Source organism: Equus asinus, chromosome 2 (genome assembly GCF_041296235.1).
Source record: "Equus asinus isolate D_3611 breed Donkey chromosome 2, EquAss-T2T_v2, whole genome shotgun sequence".
Lineage (NCBI taxonomy): Eukaryota > Metazoa > Chordata > Mammalia > Perissodactyla > Equidae > Equus > Equus asinus.
The window spans coordinates 148,653,081-148,674,481 of NC_091791.1; the positions used below are offsets into that span (position 1 = coordinate 148,653,081).

A 21,401-nucleotide genomic window follows, 5' to 3' on the forward strand; every position below is an offset into this window, starting at 1 on the left:
ATTTTTTCCCCCTGTTTCATTCTCAAATTCTTAATATTTGTCTCTTCAAAATGGAAATGGCCTTTTTGTTATTGTTGTTTATAAAAATAATAAATGCTCACCACAATAGATCCAGAAGATTCTGGAAAGAATAAAGAAGGAAATGGTTTCAAGGATTCTGACAACATTTTCCCCCTCTGTCCTTTGTGGCATATGTTTCTTTGATTATGGGAAATTCTATCCAGCAGAAAGTGTTATTTTAATAAGGTTTGAGGAGGGACTCAGCTGTTTACTAATCTTTTTGAAGGCGTTAGCCTTTCTGGTTCTTCCTGCACACAGAGGCTTTTCAAAGCTTTACTTTTTCTGTGCTCATTAAACACAATTTTAGATCTGAGCCATGATGAGATTCTATCAATTTAAGTCATATTTTGGAGTAATGACTTCAGCTGAGTTAATTTCTCTTTGTTGGTTGTTAAAATAGATGAATGAAGCCTTCACATAAATTTGCTTCTCCTTCTGCTCACCAATCATTCAGACAAATTAATGTTTCAAGTCCTACAGTTTTCCCAACTTCCCTTGTTCCTTCCCCTTCATTTACCTCCCCCTCTACCACTCACAGTTTCCCTCTTGGCCTGGCCTTATAGGAGCTCCAGGACCACCACTCAGGCTTTTCCTAAGCTGAAGCCCGAGCTCGAAATGCATTCCAAGTGCTAATGGATCTAAGTCTCTCCTTCCTCCCACCATGAAATCTTGCACAACTGATTGGAAGTTACATAATGTCGGGCAGTAATCTTTCCCTGGTGATGCAATTCATACAACTGCCTATTCTCTCCCCATCACAGTAAATGCAACCACAGGATGTGCTACCACATAACGCCTGAATGATTCCCTTCCCTCCCACGGGAATCACCCCTTGCTGAATTCAAATCCATTAATAATCAATCAGTTGCCAAGTCAGAAGTTTCATTATATATGATGTTCTAAAAATGAAACAACAGCAATAAACATTATATATTTATATTTTTTGCAGTTCGAACCTGGAAATTGTTCATCAGCCCGTACTGACATGGTTCATGTCGACATCTTGAGAAGTCGTAGCCCAACACGCAGGCTGCTGAACCATTGCAGTTAATCCCAGAAATGATGGTGTCATTCAGGTTCCCAGTAGCATCGCGGACCACACAGGCTCCTGGGGAAATAACAATGGCTTGTCATTTCTTTATAGGAAGGATTCTGCTCCCTTAGGGTTTACTTTGAGTCTGGGCAGGTCCGCTGCCTATTGTGTCTTCACTCTTAACACTTCCTGGGATGTGGTACCTGCAGATTCCTATCTTCTGAGGCCTGGGAGTGCCCCCTGTCTCTAAGAGGCTGCCACTTCTGCTGCCTTGGGTGGTTTCGGTCCCAACTCTTGCCTGCCTCTGTAAGACACTTGGGGGTTGGGACCCTCTTACTTTCTGATCTCTTCAAATACACATTTCAGCGCTTTGCACATAATACATACTCAATTCATATTTCTGGCTTAGTGCTACTGACTGGGTGTTTTTCAAGTAGAATAATTTATTTTCTCATCTATGAAAGACCAACGAGATAGCATTATTAAGTTCTAGCAATTAAGAGAACTGAATGCTTGTTTACAACTAATGATATTCCTTGCATAATTTTTTAAACAGTTATAATTCCACTTTACATAACATTTTAATGGTTTAAATACTACAGAAAATATTTTGGGATAAAATATTAAGATTTCCTAGGTAACATTAATGGTCAAATAATATTCTATCAAATATTTATCTCAGTTTATTCCATTATTTTTATACATTTGGGTATTTCTGTTATTTTCCTATTATAGGCATTCTATGAAACGTTTGTACATAAAATTTTTCTTTTGTATTTCAAAGTATTTCTCTGGGATAGATTCCCAGAAATGGAGTTATGAACTTTTTAAAGATCTGATATATATTTTAATCACTGACATTCCTTATGAATTTTTCTAACTGCAATCTCTGCTATTATGTATTTGATAAGATTATTGAAATATATGAATATAAGTGTGAAATATATACGAAATTTTCTGAACTACCTGAAGGATAAATACTTTACAAACTAAATGCCAACCAATAAAACCGTTTATTTCGCTTTTCAAACTCCAGCCAGGGTGAGTTCTCATTTCTTGCTGACAACTTTAAGAGAGGTCCCAGTGACAAGTACTAAAGGGACCCTCAACTTTAGCTATGGAATTCATATTCTTTGAACCTTGGGAAGACCTAAAAATCATAGAATCTTCGAGTTGAAAGAATCATTTAAAATAATCAGTGCAAGAATCGTTTTCATATAGCCCTGAGATGTGGTCGGCAAGCCTCTGCTTAAACACTAGAAATTATAGATGTTGGTTACCAAGCAAAACTATCCATTCCAGATTTTACCTTTTTGCATTCTTGATTCACGTTGAGCTGAGTTTTCTAAACTATGTATTTTGACTTCTGGATAATAGAACTCCCCAAATTCCCATGAAGCCATTATTGGCACCCATCAGGGGCAAAAACTAGAAGAATCTCTGAAGTCAGCCTATAACTTTACCTATTCCTTCATTTTTACTTTGTGCGAGAAAGAAAACCATTTGGGGAATTTAACTTTAGGTGATTTCAATGTCATTTAAAAACGTGCTGATTTCCTAAAGCATTGAAATAAAATCTCTTTACTTGTAGCTCAACTTGGAAATGCATAACAATACAGTTAACAACATTATCCAATTTCCTCAAATAAGAAGCAGTGAGAGAAGTGAGAATCTAAGTTAATTGTTTTGCTTTTTTCTCTAGAAACCAACTCAAGATATATGTACTTTCCCAATTTCCTTCATAGTAAGATGAGGACCACTGGGATGTGCCCTTTGGTAAAATGGTCATCCGGGTTTCTGTGGTGGTCCAGCCTGGAGCTGTATTCCCTAGTGTGCACAGAAAGAAGTTTTCTTGTCTGAATGTTCCACATTTATTTTTCTCCTATAATGCATAAGCAAGAGGTGACCCCCAACTAGGAGGAGGTGTGGCTGCAGGCAGCAGGTGGAAAAAAAAGTCAGCTTAGGAACAGCAGGCAAATCCTTCTATTTTCTGCTCACTGAGCAATGTGGGGGCTGGCCGCCCACAATGCTGGCAGCTGGCTCTTGTTCTGATTTCTTGCCAATTGGTGGCAGTGACATTTCCATATTAGGGACAGCAGTGCAAGGAGGAGGCACAGTCATCAATTCTACATCTTTCATACTTTCCTAGGGCTTTTTTGGTTGTTTTTGTTTGTTTTGGGCTTTTTTTCCTGTTGTTCTGTTTTCCACCTGTCTCCCAGGGCAAGGGAGGCGGGTGCTGGAAATGGTGGCTTCCTTAGCAGTGGGTTTATCACCCAGAGTAGCAAAATGGGACCCTCTTTGTGTTCAGGTACAATGACAATCTGATTAGTGCTACCCTAGCCCAGATCCAGAGACATCTGTGTTACAGCTTTATTGCATTCAAACACGTAGAGCATCCAAGAAGGGAATTAAAATTGTTGCCTTTTAAAATACTTTCTACTTTTGTTCCATTGAAAGCCCACTGGACATAAAAAACAACTGCACCTCTTATAATTCTGGCATTTTGACACCAGGACACATACAACTCACCTACACAAATGGCAACTCCTAAGTAGGCGACAGTGGTGATGAAAATAGCCAGCATGGTTCCTCTGGGGATGGCATCTTGGGGATCCTTTGAAAAAAATAATGTGGAGGAACAAGGAGACAGGGTAGGATAAGAAACAGAGATTACTTGGAGTTATTTCCATATTTTCAAATTTTTAGGCTACCCTTCCTGAGGCAAGTTCTAAAGAAAAGAAGCAAATGACAGTGGTGAGCTCGAATTCTTTTTGGACAAAGACAAGGTGTTTAAAGTGAATAAACAAATCTGTAGAACTTGGCACTGAATAGAAGAGATCTCTAACTGTCCAGGAGGGAGGTTTTATAGAAAAATATATGAATTAGTTCACTCACTAACCTCTCTCCCTTCCCTTTATCTCCTGTGAATTTCATGCAGATATGTCAGACCTGAAAGTATTAGGGGAAATATACCAACATACCCAGCACATTGACGATATCTGTGTGTACACATTTGTTTTCTACTAAGCTTACGCTTGCCTTTACAAAAAAATCACTTTTGACTGAGCAAAAAGGATGACCTACTAAATTCTCCAATCCCTCAAATTTCCCATTTGAGATCCGGTTCAGGAATAACTGCAATGGGATCTTTTTAATTTCCATAAACAGGCATAAAGAAAGAGGCAAATTTAAGGTTATACCAGAAAATGGGTTTTTCTCTTGCTTATAAATATATATAAATTCACTGAACTGAGCTCACATCATATATAATATACCATTTTATATCCTATCTTGGGGGCTAAATGGTATCATAATCAATTTCCAAGGAGCATAACTTCTGAATAACTGAAGTTAACTTAATGGGGATTATTAAATAGAGATTTTAATGTATTCATTGCTTATACGGGACAGTGCCTGGCATACAGTAGGAGTCAATAAATATTGTATTGAGGGAAGCACAATCTCAGTAGGCATTAGTTCCCCCACCAGAGAACCTGAGACTCATCAATACAAAGAAGCAATCAATGCAGTCAAACAAAGCTTGAACCTTCTTTTTTTTTAATTTAAATCTGCTGCTCAAATCCACCAGAAAGGTCAAATCATGCTGAATGTAGATTCAACCTGACAGCTAGAAATGATAACTAAACCAAGCGAATCTGCCCTCACGAGGGAGTAAGCCAGCCCTGTGGAGCCACTGTGTGATCATTAATTCCTTCCCACTCTTCTGGAATACCTGCACACGGGGTTTGTTCTGATACATACATGCCCAGCCTGTTCCTTCCAAACTATTGTCTCCGAAAGTGTGCAATTGAGCAGCACATAGAAGGAAAAAGAAGGCAATCGAGGCTGCAATGAAGTCCGCTCAATCTCCCAATTCATGATATGTTTCAAATTTTATTTTATTGATTAAGGGTTTCTTGGGATCTGAGTGAAATATGAAGAACTCATTTAAGTGGGAAGAAAGGAAATATATATAAAGATAAGCAATATAAGAAGGAAGGCAGTCTTGTACCTAAAACACAAAAACTTCATTTTTATTTACAACTATCTGCTGCAAGCTCTAAAATTACTTTTTTAGAACACACATGAGGGCCTAATTTGACCCAACATAAATTGAGATGCCAATATCTTACTGTATGATCATATCTTCACGTTGTCTAGTCTGGCTATGTCTCCCCCAGACAGAGCTCAGGACTTTGACAAAGTCTTAGTTTTCACTCTAAATATTAGTTTCCATCTCCCCAGCAGTAACACACAATCTAACTTTCTTTCATCTTTCTTCACTAAATATTATATTTTTTTTTAAGATTGATTTTATAAGCAACCTATTAGATTGCTGCTTTTTCATGTCAATCACGTCCTAATCTTGCATCCCTGAAACTGCATCTTGACTCTCTTGATTAGACTTGGGTATCTCCCAAATCTTTTCCCAGGCACATGTTTACAGATCATCAATTGATGTGTTAACAAATAGAAGGTTCAGGAATTTTGCAGCACCCCCTTGTGCCAACCCTCATTGACTGTCACTGGCAACCTGAAGTGCCCTCTTGGGAAGGATTCTGAGGTTGTGAGCAGAGGTAGCACCTTGCATATCCCTAGTATGTAAACAATAAATGTTTGCTAAGTTGAACTGAATCAATTATGTTTTGATTATTGCTAGTTTCACTCTGAGAGAGAAATAATATCTATAAATACTGAAGCTTCCTTGTCGCTTCCCAATATGTGGTCACCTCTCAGTCCTCAACGTGCTTGACCACTCTGGCTTTCAATCATGTTAATTATTACTTCTCAAAGCAGTCTCCTTTCTTGACTCTCATGATCCCACTCTCTCTTGGTTTCCCCTATCTCTTAGAGAGCTCTTTCTCTTTCTTCTTTCTAGACTCCTTTTCTACCATTAATATTTGAATATCTTTTCCATGGTTACTGCCTCAGTCCTCTTCACTCCTCCCTCTTGCGTAGACCTGGATAAACTCATCCATGCCATGCCTTCTAGTCCTGCCCTAGTTCCTTTCCAGAGCTCCAGACTCACAAATCTAGCTACCCACTAGACATCTCCACTCTGATGTCGTTCTGCCATTTCAACCTCAATGGCCAAATCCAAGCTTCCTTTTCCTCATCTACTACACCATGCAATCAATTCAGGAGGTTGCAACCAGCATTCAAAGAATACAATGGAATAGAACTGACGTGAAAATATCACAAGACATCGTTTGTAATAAAGTAAAGAACTATTTGGGGAAAATTTTGTATGTGTTCACTCGGTTGTGATGTATGATGTTTTCTTACTGCAGAGCATAATAAAAAACATGCCTTCCATTTCCTCTCCTAACTGTAACAGAAGCTGATCGCTTTGATTCATGTCCCCTGCCATGGCCTTAATTCAGGTTCATGTCATTTCTTGCCCAGACTACTGTGATATCTTCTAACTGATCCTTCTGCCTCCAGTCTCCCTACCTATCACCCTGCACCCTCTAATCCATCCTTCACAAGCTGCTGGCAGGCTCTCTCTAAAACACATATCTCATCTTGGTACTCCCTGATCTCACCTCCTTAGTGTCTCTGGCTAGTTTTGGGGTAATATTCAAACTCCATTGTCTATAGTTTAAAGGATCTCTGAGTTCTTTTCAATAGTATAGAAGTGTAGGTGCTAAAAGTTAAGCTTAATTGCAAAATCACCAGAGTATTTCTAGATAGAAAGAGTGTAACTTTTTACAATAACACTATGAGCACATGTGCCCTGAAAATCATTACAGGACACATTCTGCATTTTTTTGACGTGTAAACTCAGAGATGTCTCAGTACTAATTGATAGATAAAATAAAATTCTTTACTGATATAGCAACCCTAAATTAGGTCAGCATTTACCTTGGAAGAAAGGAAATTTAAGTCTTGTCTTTTTAGATAGGAATATCTTCTAGTTCTTTGCTTACTCCCTGAGTGCCTTGGACACATAGAGGATCCTTTCTAAATATGTTTATTAATACAGTGATGAAAAGATTTGCATACCCCACACCACATGTAAAATAATTTCCATCATGAGCATCTTTCTCTGTGACTTTTTACATTCCACGCCTTCTGTTCCAAATGTCCCTCTCTTCTTTGTTCTGCTGATGAACTTCTATTCATCCCTTGAAATCTAGATTGAGTTTCCCCTCCTCTGAAAGCCTTCTCTTACTTCTCTGGGGACAGACAATTACTGTTTCCTCTCTCCCTTGCACATGATTCTGTTCTTGCTGCTTATGACTCATATGGGGTTAGTCTGTCTCCCTCTTAGACCATGAGCTCCTTGAAGGAAGGATCGAGCTCTTCCTTGCTTCTCTAGTGCCTGGTGTCAGTAGTAAGTATTGGCTGAGCTGAACTGACTACGAGGCGCCTAATAATAAAAACTTGTTTGTAAGGAGTCTAAGGAAAGTACAATATTCTTTATTTAAATGTGTGCTTACAGTTTGCAGAAATTTAAATCAATGACCCCTGATACATTTCCAAATCTGAGAAACCGGAAGCTCAACGTCTATAGCTAAATTTCATTAAGCAGTAATACTTACCACTTGAATCATTTTGAACAAGTTGCTTAATTTTTCTGAGCCTCAGAATAATCTTTTTTATGCCATATCTCTGCTCAAGAATTTGCCATGGCACTATGGTCCTTAATATAACAAATCTAAATGCCTTTATACATTCGCTCAATAAATATGGATTGAAGCCTTGCTACCTCCGAGGATACAGCAACAAACGAAGCCAAAGGCATAGTCCCCTCTTTCAGAGGGTGATAATCCAGGACAAGCACCTCTCGTTCAGCTCCCTCCAACGGCTGTTTCCCTTTGCCTTGTAAGGTTATCCAGCCTCATTCAGGCCTTTTCCAGTTAAACCGTGAGAGACTTTTGTCTTCTCTGCCTGGAATGCTCTTCCAGTTCCTGACCAATTGGCAGCATCTAGCTTTTGCTTTAAGGTCATGCTCAAAAGTTCCTTCCTTGAGGAAATCAAGGGATTTGGAATCGATCCTAACAGAAGCAGTATTTCTGCTCCGTGTGCTGCTCACCAACCATACCACCACCTCCCAGAGTGCCTTGGACACACAGAAGGTCCTTTATGGATATGTTTATTAATACAAATGCAGAGAAAACAACATACCTCCAGATCTCCTGAGATATTGGCACCTGCGAGAATCCCAGTAGCTGCTGGGAAGAAAATGGCAAAGACAGAGAAGAAGCCTTCGCCTTTCGTGAAGCTTGGCCCAAAGTTTTCCGCAAATATTGATGCTGCAACACAAATAATGAGAAAATTATCATGTAGACTTTCTTTACAGAGTAAGAGATAAAGTTCCCTTTGGCTTCTATAGCCCCAAATGCAAATGTGTCCCTACATTCTAAATGGAAAGAACTTGAAGATGTTGGCGTACTCCCGATGAATCTCATGTTAATATTTGCCAAGAGTCAAAAACATGTATCACAAGGTTTTAGATCTCTAGGACATAGCTCTGAAAATTCAGTTACTTTTGTGCCAACAGAGACCCAGGCTGCCTGACTTCTTCAAATCTAGAAGATTCAAAAAGAAGGAAATGGAGAATTTTCTCATGACCATGTTGGCATACTTATAAAAATACCACACACATAATTGCCCTACACACATACAACTACATATTCACATGCATAAATACCTGCTTTCAACACACTGCTTTTCTATGCTTTTTTTTTTTTTGATCGGTGGAGAACCTCATGGGTGAGTTTTGCTACTAACGTTCTAACCTCCTCGCCCCTCATTTCCAGAGATTGGATCTTAAATCCTTATACCAATGTCTTACGTCTGAGAGACTAATATCCTGAGAAGCTTTGGTCATAAGATAATACTATCCCACAGGCTGTCATCAAATTACTTAAATTAAGAGGAAATAATCTAGAAGAAAAACAGAAAGGAAAAAGAAGAAGGAAAGAAGAGGAAGGAAGAAAAATGTGATCAAAAGAATGTAGGATGATGCAAAAATAGGGAAAGAAAATTTAAATTATCAGAAAAAATACAACAGGAGCTGGAAGGAGGGAAAAGAATAGAAAGGAAAAGGATGTTAACATGCAAAGCAAAAAAGACAATCTTTACAAAGAAAAAGAATTGAAGAAAGAGGCGATGTGATATAAAAAGGAAAGAAATACTCACAACTGACTAAATAGTGAAGAGAAATATAAAAAAATCTCAGCAGTGGATTCTGGGTAAGCTAGAGTGGAAAGCTAGGAAAGAGTGGATAGGCGGAGGAGAATGGGCGAGAGAAGTCAGATTTCATGCTTAGTGATGTTATCACAGGATGCTACACTAAGTAACTCCTATGATCTTTTATGCTTGAAAACCTGACAGTGATGCTTAACTAGGTGATGCTACAGGAAAGCAAGGTGCAAAAAGGCCTAGCAGGAAAAAAAATGACTGTGTTTGACTTTAGTGCTGTCAATGGTTGAACAAATTGTCTGAGCTGTGTTCTCTTTCCTTGCAGGTGCACTCTACTTCTACTATTTGACAGTGACAACAATTTGTCCAGGACTTCAAGGTTTTCAAAGCACTTTTACATCCACTATCTTATTTACTTCTCAAAAATCCCCTCAGGAAGTAATTATTATCACCCACACTTTAGCAGGAAAATCTGAGCCCCAAACGTGTTAGGTGACCCATCTAGCTGATGAGCATCAGGGTTTAGACTCATTCTGGATCTCCTGACACCAATGGAGGCTATTCCCTGGACCACACTGGGATTCCAGTGGCTAGAATGGGGGTCACAGGGGTGGTAATGGAGGCAGACAATGGAGAATCATTTATTGCAACTAATTTGTCGTACATACCTTGGTAATTAAAGAAACCTCTGGACTTCTTCTCATTGTTGGATGGAATGACTGTTCCAATGAAGAAGTTTGCAATAGCAATGAGAAGAATGATCAGAAGAATCACCTGAGCCTGGAATGGCAAAGTAAAAGGAGGCCAAATTAGATTTCTTTAACTACTTTTTATATAATTATAAAAGTTATATGTTCACTGGAGAAAGACTTTACCCGATTATTCTAGTTAAGATTCTACTATCCAGAGTAGGTAGTAAGTGTAACCTTATAGAATGGCGTCTTAATAAGCCTTACTTGACCTGAGAGTAGATGTTACATTTTCAATGAGAGCATGTGGTTGGGCACTTGAAGGTGACATTTCAAGAACACTCCAAGTACTAGGTGGGTAACCTACTGCAGTGTCCTCAGGAATATAAATGAAGCCAAAAGTTTCAACACTAATAGAGTTTATTTCTTTTCTAGGCAAAGCATCTATGGATTCCTCCTCTTCTAAGTGGTAACTGCAGAAGGAGTACAAGAACACAGAACGATTCATAGAATTCCCATGATGCCTAGTGCATCAGATGTTGGGTTACCAATGTGTGCCCAGCACAAGCAGTCTGCAAGGCTGACCAGCCAGATCATCTTTTTTTAGTCCCTCCTACATTTCATGGAGTTTAATGGCTTGGCCTTGCCATATGCCGTTCTCTCTGCTGGGAACGCTCTTCTCCCTTCTCTTTGCATAACTATCTCCTTCTCATCCTTTAAGTCTTAGTTATCTCCTCAGAGAGTCCTTTCCTGACCTCTGAATTTAAATAATAACAACTAATGTTCGCTGAGGGCTTACAATATGACAGATGCAGATTTAACTTCAGCAGTGCAGTAGTTCCCTTATTCACAGGGGATTCTAAGTGACTAATGGGCGGGTGGGCAGCTAGCATATACAGCGTGGATATGCTGGACAAAGGGATGATTCACATCCTGGGTGGGATGGGGCAGAACCTCGAGAGATCTCATCACAGTATTCAGAACAGTGCCCAAGTTCAAAGTAATGAATTCTTTATTTCTAGAATTTCCAATTTAATATTTTCAGACCATTGTTGACCAAGGAACCACAGAACCCTTAACTGAAATCACAGAAAGTGAAATCGTGGATAAAGGGGAACTACTGTATTCTTTCAGATAAATAATACCACCAATAACCACAGGCATTAGGTAACATGATTAGCATCATTTTAAAGATAAAGAAACTGAGGCACAGAAAGGTTAACCAATTTACTGAAGGTCATATGGATATAAACCATCTTCAAATCCAGGCTCTCTAACAACAATCCTGGAGCTTTAAACTTTACCCCCTACTGCCATGAAACGACCTTTTCTCCCTAAGGAAATAAAGTCACCAAAACTAGGTTCCCCGTTATTTTCTATCTCAGTGCTCTGTTTATTTCCTTTACAATTTACCATTTTATATTTACTAGTTTATGTACTTGATTACTACTCATATCCACATAGACCATATGCTCAACTAGGACAGGGATTGGCCTATTTTCGTCACAGCTGAATATGCAGCGTCTGGCAGAATGCCCAGCACATGATAAGCACGTCATCAATTTTTGTTTAATGTGTGAATGCATAATCCACAAATAAGTGCCATGTAGGAATGTTTCCTATCGCCTTACACAGGTGGGAGCCTTCGCCCATCTTTCCATTTCTGGTGACCACTTAGGTCTAGTCACCGCATCTCCAGGCACATATGACCAGTTTCAATTGCACGAGTCACTGTAGAGAACTACAAAGCCAGCAGAAGACATGCTCCCCATCCCTCAGAAATTTACTGACGGTATTACTACTAGCTAAATCCAGATATTCTCTAGTTCCAGGGCCTATGATATGGCCTCAAATTTGTTGCTGAAGTACTGGGTTTCAGAGGAGAAGGATAGTTCCTGCCTCTATTACCTTCTCCCAACACACTTGTCAGTTCTTTTGGGCTTCAGCACCCACAGCCAACTTGACAGGGGATACAGGGATGTGACTGAGAGACACAGGCTTCCAGCATGTGCTCATCATAGGGGTCTGTGAGTGAATATGGCAGCAACCTTGGTGGCTGTGTCACTGTGATGGTAGCAAAAGAAAGACAAAGCACAGGCCTGATCATGTGACACATGAGCTGTGAGTCATGACTGCCTGGACCTCATGCTTTGAGGGCTTGATGTCCTACCTAGCACTAACCTGCAACTTTTGCTATAGCAAGTAATAACAGCAATTCTTTCCGAATATAGGGTTCTTTCTATTCCTGCAATTTGTTCAGGACCTGACCAGCAGTTGTTGGTAACATCATTTTGAGAAATTTACCTTAGCTTCCCATTCCATTCCAGCTACTGAAATTCCTAAAAGAATCACCACTGTGATGGAGCCTATTATCCGAATGTCATTGGTTGGATCCACCATCATTGAATCAGTCTCCTGGAACAAAAAATTACTAAAATAGTTAGAGATGGAGCTTTTTTGCCTATATGTCTTATTGTAGCATTTAACAGTAAGAAGAGATATTGTTTACTAACATCTGGGACCATACAGGATAATAGAAAAATAAAGTGCTCACAAATTTGAGAAGATAAGGAGCTAACATTACTTTCTACTGTGATAATAGGCCTTTGATAGCCATGATTATGAGTTGGAAATTTTAGAGATTCATTCTAGTCACAGCTTTTGAAGCTACTGTAGCACTAAGTAAATGTGTGTGTACATACATATATCATGTTTTGTTTCAGAAGAATGACTAGGTATTTTTGTGTGTCAAGAGGAATCCCAGAGAAACACAAATGAGTGCTTTCCAATGTGAACATTGGAAAATAAGTGCCATCCAACTAAAGAACAAACTATACAAACCAGATAATGAATGTCTTGAAGATAACATACCTTGTGAACTATACAATCCACTCATTTATTCATCTAACTTTCTAATAGAGGTACTGTTACCAATAGAATTCAGCGAATGCTATCACTACCAGGAGAAGAGGACTAGAAGGTAGTTCATATACCAGTCAGTTAATGTGCTCACATGTATACCATCCAGCCGGGACACATAAACTAAGAAACACCTAGTTTTCTGCAGTGAGTTATTCTAATGTTTGGACTTTCCTTCCCTTTGGAAATCTATAACCATAATAGTAATATTGCTGCTGATAATAATGCCCATTATTTCTCTTTTGTTTCATATTTTATGCAGTATTTCATGTACATTGTTTCATTTGATTTGCACCACATTTCCATGAAATATGTGGCACAGTATTATGAGCCCATATTAGAGATTTGGAAAACAAGATTCAGATGAATAGAGGGACTGGTCCAAAACCTCTCAGTTGGCAAATCTGAGAGTCAGGATTCCAAGTCAGTTCTGATGTCAAGCCTAGGGCTCCTTCAACTGTATTCAACTTCCACATTCTGCAGAATAAATCTATTTCCTCTCATCTTGTCATAATGATATCCCCTAGTGCCCTGAAAGAGCAAGTTGACCCAAATTATCTTGCTTGGTTGAAGAAAAGAAAAGCTTTCAATTACCTTAAGAAGGTCTACCACAGTCTCAGCAAATCCCACCACATACATAGCAACAGCCACTGCATTGGCAAAAGCAAAGATCAAGCCTATAGACCCACCAAACTCGGGCCCTAAGCTTCTGGAAATTAGATAGTAGGCCCCACCTGAAACAAGAAATGGACATGTTTTACAGGGAGGAACTGCCAAGGGATTTAGTTTATATGATCAGATAACTTTGAACATTTGAGAACATTTGAAATATTAACTATTCTAATATCTGTATTATAATTTCCTAATAATTTTAGGAATCTTGTGTCACCTGAATAAATAACTTAGCCCTTCCTTGTACTCTCTATATAATCTGCAATAGAACTATCCTAACTTAATAAAATCCAAGTTTTTGAAATTTAATTGAGCACAAATGCTACAAATAAGAATACAGCAAACTTTACCCCAAAAATGCTTTGTCTTTAAAAAAATTCATTGAAGAGTTCAAATCAATACAGTAACTGAAATAAAATTTTATGTCTGAAATTTCCAGGAACAGGCAGGCCTAGGCAAAAAATGCAGCAGGTGAAGTTTATCATTGTTCTTCTAACTTCTTTTCTGGTGTAATTGTCTAGTATATATTAGCTACATATAAAGGGTATCTGTATAGTGCTTTGTATTATCCATCCTATAAATCACATTTGGTTTTCTATGTTTTTAGTTCAAGAAAGCATGATTATTGCCAAATACCCATACGCGTATGGGGGTGGCAAATAGAAGAAAGGTGGGGAGGGCTTGGAACAGTTGCTTCTCCCTTGGACCTTGAAAAGGCCGTTCTATACATGGCTGTGTGCTTCTGTGCACATGAAAGACTGAGCTGGGCTCGTTAACTGCCTAGAGTGGACTGAGCAGGTTACTGAAGGTAAAAACGACTAGAAGTTGAGAGGCCTGGATAGCTAGATGTCATCACAGACCATAGTAAATTAACGACTTTCTATACGGAGCTAGTCTTAGAGGTGGACAGAGTTGGTAGGCAAATGACACTGTAAAAATACCTGAAAACAAAACAGAACTATCTTTTACTGAAAACGAATTTCCTCCACTATAGACATGCCTTTGGGTTAAAGGGTCAAAGCCCTCTCTAACAATGTAACCTATTGTTTGGGTGGGGCATATCCCATTATTTCCTCTGTCCAGATTACATTCAACAAATTAGTTAGCCAGTCACTCAGGCTTGGTCAAAAGAAGAGCCAGGCAGACGCTGTGAGAGGCATATGTTGTAGGCAGGCTGGTGTTTTAGAAGGCCCAGGGCAGGGAGACCTGGATAAGGTAACCCAAGTAGAGACTTGAGGAGCCAAAGCAGAATGCAAGGGGGAAGAAAGGAAGTTAGAACAATAATTAACTTCAGCCACTTCATTTTCTGCCTAGTCCTGTTTGTTCCTGGATGATCTGAAAGGAACTCTTTGTTTTGTCTATTTTTATTTTCTTTTTAAGGATCGTCTCCTGCTTGTTGGCCACCGGGACCACAGTGTTGGGGTGAAGTCTGAGGGTTGCTGAGTAGAAGTGTCAGCAGTGTCAGCTGGGGCACTGAGAAGACCCATGCTGAGGGGCCTGGGAGAGAGCCAATGGGGCCCATCCAAGGCACAAAGAAACCACTTATGTTACTGTAATACTCTATGCCTTCCTTCTAGACACATTCCTTCCTCTCTACTTTATAAACGTGTTGAATCACAGGAAATGGATCAAAGAAGTCCTTTTTGGAGATCTCAATTTTCATTGAGAAGAATTTTGCCTTGCTGTCTAAATTTTGGGTTATTTTATTCTATTTTCAGGTTTTGGGGAGTAATTATCAATATAAAACTTTTACTTTCAATGTTAAACCAACTCTAGACATTATCACATAATCAAAGCTTGTGGTCATAAGTAAATGAATTGGCTTACCTCCTCTTACTACTCCATTTGTGCAAATAGCAGACATAGAAATACCTGTGAGTGTTGTCACTACCACACTCAGTCCAATGATGACGAATCCAAGACCTGCAAAATCCCCCAAGAAAGGTGTTTGGCTCCAATACTTCAAGAAGTCACCAGTAATTCAGGAGGCAGCAGTCTGAATCTTGTCATAGAAAGATCAGGCTCCCCACGAAAAACCTGAAATGTTCTATAAGATCTCATTCCGTGAAGGTCTAGGAAGCACCTGAAATGTACTGAACTGTAAAATTAAAGCCATGTCCAGGAATCATTTTCCAGGAAACACGAGCAAGAGGTGTGCAGACTAGCCTGAAAAATAAAACATTTACCCAAGGAATTTGAGCATCTGGAAACCATGACCTGCAACGTGCCAGAAAGGTCCATTACAAAAGAGACCATATCTGACCAGAGTAGACCAGGACCACACTCACAGTACCTTATGCTTCCTTTTGCATCCAGCTCATCCAAATAGTTAGCCAGGCTTCAAACATTGGGCTACTTTCTTGTTCCAATCAAAAAAGAAATATATAAAAAGTTTTTGCCTACCCGTAGCAAGTGATGAGAGCATTAGATATCTTAGAAATTTTACCTCCACGAACAAACCCGTTAGTTGCTATTGCAGAAGTTGACAACCCAGTAATAGAAGTTACCATGGTGGAAAGAAGAATTATGAGAACTCCAAGACCTGTTGGTAACGAAAGATAGAAGATATTATGTTTTACTTTTCTTCTTTGGATTCCCTACTGCTGTAAACTATACTGCCTTTAATTTAAGTTTTCACGTCCATGCCTTGGGTCCCCACAGAGTTCCTTTGTGCTAAGGAGAAACTGGTGTGCCTGGCATAAAGATCAAGTCGGAGAACTGCTCATTATGATGAAGGATGGTTTCCAAAAGTAAACACAATCTGAAATGCAGCCCTGGAAAGGAAAAGTTGACTTGTGCTGGTGTCCTGGGAGAGAAAATACCCTGGCTGTGAAAAGAGAAAACATGGCATTTGACCTTCTCTCTTGCTTGAGAGGAACCTGAATAAGAAAGTTGGGGGTTTGACAAAGGTTAAATCCTTCCCCATTTCTCTTGCATCTCTCTTGCCTGGGGAGGAAAAAAAGGAACCAACTTGGATTACCTTTGAAAACACTCCAGAAAGGTCAATGGTGAACTATTTGAGCCTGTGTTGCCTTTACCTTACAAATGATCGTGCGGGTCCCAAGTTTAATTACCTCCTCTGACATATCCATTTGTGGCAATAGCAGAGGTGGATAAACCAGTGATACCCGTCACTGTCACGGCTAAGCCGATGATAATCACACCAAGACCTCAGTTGAGAGAGGAAAAATAAAGGCAATTAAACAGTGGAACAATCCATTAGGTGGTTTACATCAAAGCCAGCAAGTCTAAGGTAATCACCAAAGGGCCGCATTTCAGTTAACAAGATGGCCTGGAAATCACCATAGAGTAAATGCTCAGCTTTGAAGTTTTCTACCCTTAGAATCAGAGATCCTAGAAACTCAAGGGCTAAGATGCGCAGTGCAAAGCTGCACACAACTGGGCAACTATGGCTGGTCAAAATTTAATTCGAACCCCCTATTTTTGATGAAGTTCTAGACACCTATAAACATAATAATTGGGCTATAGAATTCCAAGCTGTTAATATAACTAGAGAGTAAATGTTCATCCTTCCAGGTAACTATCTTTTTATGTACATTTGGTTGTGTAGGAGTGGAAAATGACATACAATATAGCAAATTGTTCATTGTTCAAGTGGAAAGAATCAAATTGAACTACATTCACTTATTGGCTATGTGACCTCTGGCAAGTTACTTATTTTCTGAGCCAAAACTGGCAATGAAATTAGAAAGAAAATGTGTAAAGTGGCTAGCGTGGCAGATAAAACACAGTACATTATCAGTGGCACTGCTTTTTTTTTTTTTTTATCATATCCACAATAGTCATAACAGCTATTGTTTATTAAAAGCCTACTATATATCCAGCTATGTGTTTAGGTAGTATGAGAAATGCAAGGAACAGACGAAATGAAATTTTAAAAGCTGCCCTCAACGATCTTATGTGTAGAAAGTCAGTGATTGTGAGAGGGAGGGAGAAAGTGGTAAGCCAGAATTCAGAGGTGGGCAAGGCTGCTTTTAGCTTCAAGAAATACACAGCCAGGAGGATAGTGAGGGGTCGAAGAATATACCACCCCAAAATATGCCACCTTAGCATAAAGATTATTTTGAGTTAAAGGGAATTGAAAAGAAGCAGACACCTCCCCCTATTTGCCTAAAAACAGGGCATAAATTTATAAAGGTGTCTCCCTTTTCCCCTATACCAGTAAGAACAGAAGTTAGTCACCAGAGACAATTCTAGACCCTTATCAGCTGGAGACAGCACCAGAGGAACCTACGTAACGAACGTTACTTATCTTCCATTAGTTCTCCCATCTACTTGCCTTCCCAGGGTTTGTCGCCCTAGAATCTCAGTCCTTTTCCTCTGCCTTGCACTTCTCTAAAAATGCATTGTTATCTTGTTAAGATGCTATACAGGCCCAAGTTCTAATAACCACTCTGAGTTACTTATTGCAGTCTTCCCATGTGTAGGCATGATGCACATGTTAATAAACTTCTGACTGTTTTTCTTTTGCTAATCTGTCTTCTGTCAGTCTAATTCATGGGGCCTTAGCCAATGAGCCTAATATGGGTAGAAAGAAAACAGTTTTACCTCTCCTACAATAGCTTCCTCAATGGAGGCTGACCCAGAATTCAGGGAGAAGTTGTGGGGTCACAGGCACTGAAATCACCCTGGCTTCAGCCGGAATGCTCTTGCCTGGGCCTGTTTGGTATGCTCTCCTACATAAAGTGGATGCTTCATAACTGTTATTGGTAGGCTTCTCGTCCAAAGGATGATTAGAAGGGTAATTAGCCAGGAGAGGCTGTGATCTCTCTGGCCATCCCCTGAATGAAGGCAAAGTGGAGGGAGATTAAGGACAGAAATGGGAACGAGGTACCAGAGGCTGGCTCTTTGGCTGCTTCCAGCTATATCTTGGCTCTAGAGGAAATCTCTAGGCTATTTTATAGGTTAAAGTGCAGGGAAGTGCACAATTAGGAAGAAGCTTACTGTGGACACAAGGTGCAAACTTGGACCACATTGCTTTGGCCCCTATGGACTCTTAAAAGTTTGGTGTTGTAAGAAATAGTTGCCGTAAATTCTTCTTATCTATTGCAGGGCTCCTGTTGTGAGCATCACCTCTACATTACCACGTGGCCTCAGTTCTTTGTACCCCTAAAGGTGATTTCTTTTTACTTTTTGCACACTATTTTGTTCTTGACTTTCTTTTGAAGAAGTCTGATATCAAATGTTTAGCTCACTCCAGCAACTGTACAGAATCATTTAGTTTGCATTTCGGGACATCAAACCTACTCTGACTTTATTATTTCCCCACCCTTATTTTCCCTTTGCCTCTATTTTCCCAGTAATTCTTAGTTTATCCTTCTGCATTGTATACATCTTTGTAAACCATTTGAAATCCTGGAACAAAGTTTTATACATTTAAATAGCAAGGGATTTGCTTCACTCTCACAACCAAACATAAACTCCCGGGGTGAAAGGCAGCTTAGAGAACATTCACTGCATAGTTTTCTCCAAGTTTGGTCCTCGAACCACCTGCTTCAGGAAAGGCCTGGGGTCTTTTTTAAAAATGCCCAGACCTACTGAGTTTGGATCTTTCCAAGTGAATCCCAGGATTCTGCAGTGTCATAACCTAACTTCCCAGATAATTCTTATGCACCCCACAGTGTGAAGACTATTGTGCTGCTCTCAGCCTGTCTCAGTTTGTGCCTGCCTGTTCAGCAAGGTTCTTTAGATTTATCTTCAGAGAATTGGTTGGGAAACAATCCAGCCCCCTCATTTTCAGATGAGAAAGTGAAACTCACGGAGCATAAATGACTTACTTCAGGCCATACCTGCTTTTCGTACCCTTCATCCCTGTCTGATGAGTAAGTTTATTGGAAACCTTTTTGCTCCAAGACAGAGAAGAACAACTAGACGGCATTATCGATTCATTCTACCATTTGCTTTTGGGGACAAGACAACCAAAACCCATGGCCTCAGAATGGTTACTCAAGGGCTGTGACCATTTACTATTTACTGTTTACTCCTGGCTCCAGCTTCCTTCTGGCTTTGTTTCCAGGGTCTGGGCTGGAAAGTGTATTCAGCTTTCTTCCCCAAACTAGCCCCAAAGCAAGAAGAAGCTATTTGTATTTGTTTCTTTTCTTACCTAATAAGAGAACCCAAACGAGACCCAGATGGCAACTCAGTCAACTCATTTAGCTTTAAGTTCACAGCCAAGGTCAGTAAAACTGAGTGAGGGTGGTAACAAGTTTCTACTACTCACTAAAGTTTATTTTCTGAGATTTAAAAAACAACAACAAATATCTCCATTCAAAGGAAACCCACTGGACACTCATTTAGGGAGAACTCTATACCCTTCTAAAGTAGGATTTGACTGCTTAAATAAAAGGACCTTATTAAAACAATACTGATCTCTGAAAGTTCAATAAACACTGTAGCAGAAGACAGGATTCTTCATATTTCACAATTTTGCAATAAACATGAAAGTGGATTGACTGTGAAGAGTAATGTAGGATCTGATTAAACTTCAGATTATTGCCCAAACATATGGATGTTAAATAAGTTGCATTAAAAAGAATTACTCTTGCCCTTGGCTATGCTCACACCTCCAAACAAAGTAATGTTTCTTGATGATCTCAATAAGTTACTAAACTGCCCTTAAAAACCTAATTTTGCATGAAACCCTGGAGCTAAAACTTGGCAATATTAAGCTGCAGGTTTTCCACGGAACAGCATATACTTATTTTGGCCCCTGCGGCTGTGAGCACTCATTTGCTATGCACCATAAAGCCGGCAAGCAGCCCTTTGTCAGGAACCCAGCAGTTGCCAAACACGAAACATGGAAAAACTATGGGAACTGGTTCCAGATTTTCAATTTACAACTCAGCCCTTTATTTTTGCGAGTTAGTCTTCTAGTGATTCTGAATGTGTTTAGGAACGAAGGCAGTAAATAATGGCCAAGTACCTTTTCAGTGTGAATTGAAATACATTCTGGCATATCTGAATCTCCGTTCTTGATTCTAATGATTTATATGTCTTCCCTAAAAGTGAATCTATACTGTATTTTCCATAGATCGAGCACTACATCATTCATTTTTATCACACCAAATCAAGATCATTGATAAAATTCAAATAAATCTTTCATACAAATTTTACTAATATACTCTTAACAACAAAGATTTGCCACAGGAAATAATACTTTAAATGGAATATGCTATCTAAAAACATTAAATAACTGATCAAAATAATTTCAACATCATCCATTTTCCATTTAGAAAAATTATCTTAGTCATCTTATCTATCATTTTAAGCGTCTATCTGGCAATACTTTATTATCCTTTGTTTTCTTAGTGCCGATACCTGAAAGTAACACAGTTATTTTCTTTGGAAAATGTTCAACCATTCAGCATTTTTAGCACTCAGGTCACATTTTCACTAGTTTTCCCACAAGTTATTTTTGTTTAGTGAAGCTTTGCCGATAATCATAAGGGAGATACTCTGATAAATGTCAGTATGTCCCAAAATATGAATACTATTATTTAAAATGAACATGTCTCTATATACTTGTACATGTACAACTCTATGAAAAGAGAGAAATATTTACTTGAGCTTGCCTCTGGTTGGCAAGCTGGAAAATTCCAGTCTCCTGGGAGTTAACGCTTCACCTTTACTCTCTGACAAACATTGTCAAGAGGCCAAGTAAAAGAGCCTCAGTGCAGACCATTTCTGTGACCTTCATCTCACATTCAGCATTAATGGTGAAAATGAGCTGCCTATTGAGTTTCCATCGAAAGTTATATAGGAGGGAAAAAATGCTCACCGATTCCAGCTTCTCCAACAATCCAGGAGAGGCGAATGAAGAGCATGACACCCCAGATATTCAGCATGCATCTTACCTG

The 21,401-nt window shown here is 39.3% G+C and overlaps 1 protein-coding gene across 4 annotated transcripts in view; it reads right to left on the reverse strand.

Moving 5' to 3' along the window:
* SLC12A1 (solute carrier family 12 member 1) overlaps nt 1-21,401 on the reverse strand; it is an 84,299-nt gene that overhangs the window by 50,972 nt on the left and 11,926 nt on the right. Inside the window, exons 4-12 of one of the 4 annotated variants that reach the window (XM_070501985.1) lie at nt 21,323-21,398; nt 15,971-16,066; nt 15,352-15,447; nt 13,447-13,586; nt 12,238-12,348; nt 9,913-10,024; nt 8,225-8,352; nt 3,623-3,707; nt 1,017-1,168 (exon numbers count right to left, since the gene is read on the reverse strand). In XM_070501985.1, the coding sequence (XP_070358086.1) occupies nt 1,017-1,168; nt 3,623-3,707; nt 8,225-8,352; nt 9,913-10,024; nt 12,238-12,348; nt 13,447-13,586; nt 15,352-15,447; nt 15,971-16,066; nt 21,323-21,398 (996 nt within the window). Of the gene's footprint in view, nt 1-1,016; nt 1,169-3,622; nt 3,708-8,224; nt 8,353-9,912; nt 10,025-12,237; nt 12,349-13,446; nt 13,587-15,351; nt 15,448-15,970; nt 16,067-16,598; nt 16,695-21,322; nt 21,399-21,401 lie in introns of all 4 variants that reach the window. The other 3 variants (XM_014852896.3, XM_014852905.3, XM_014852901.3) reach the window with 3 other exon arrangements.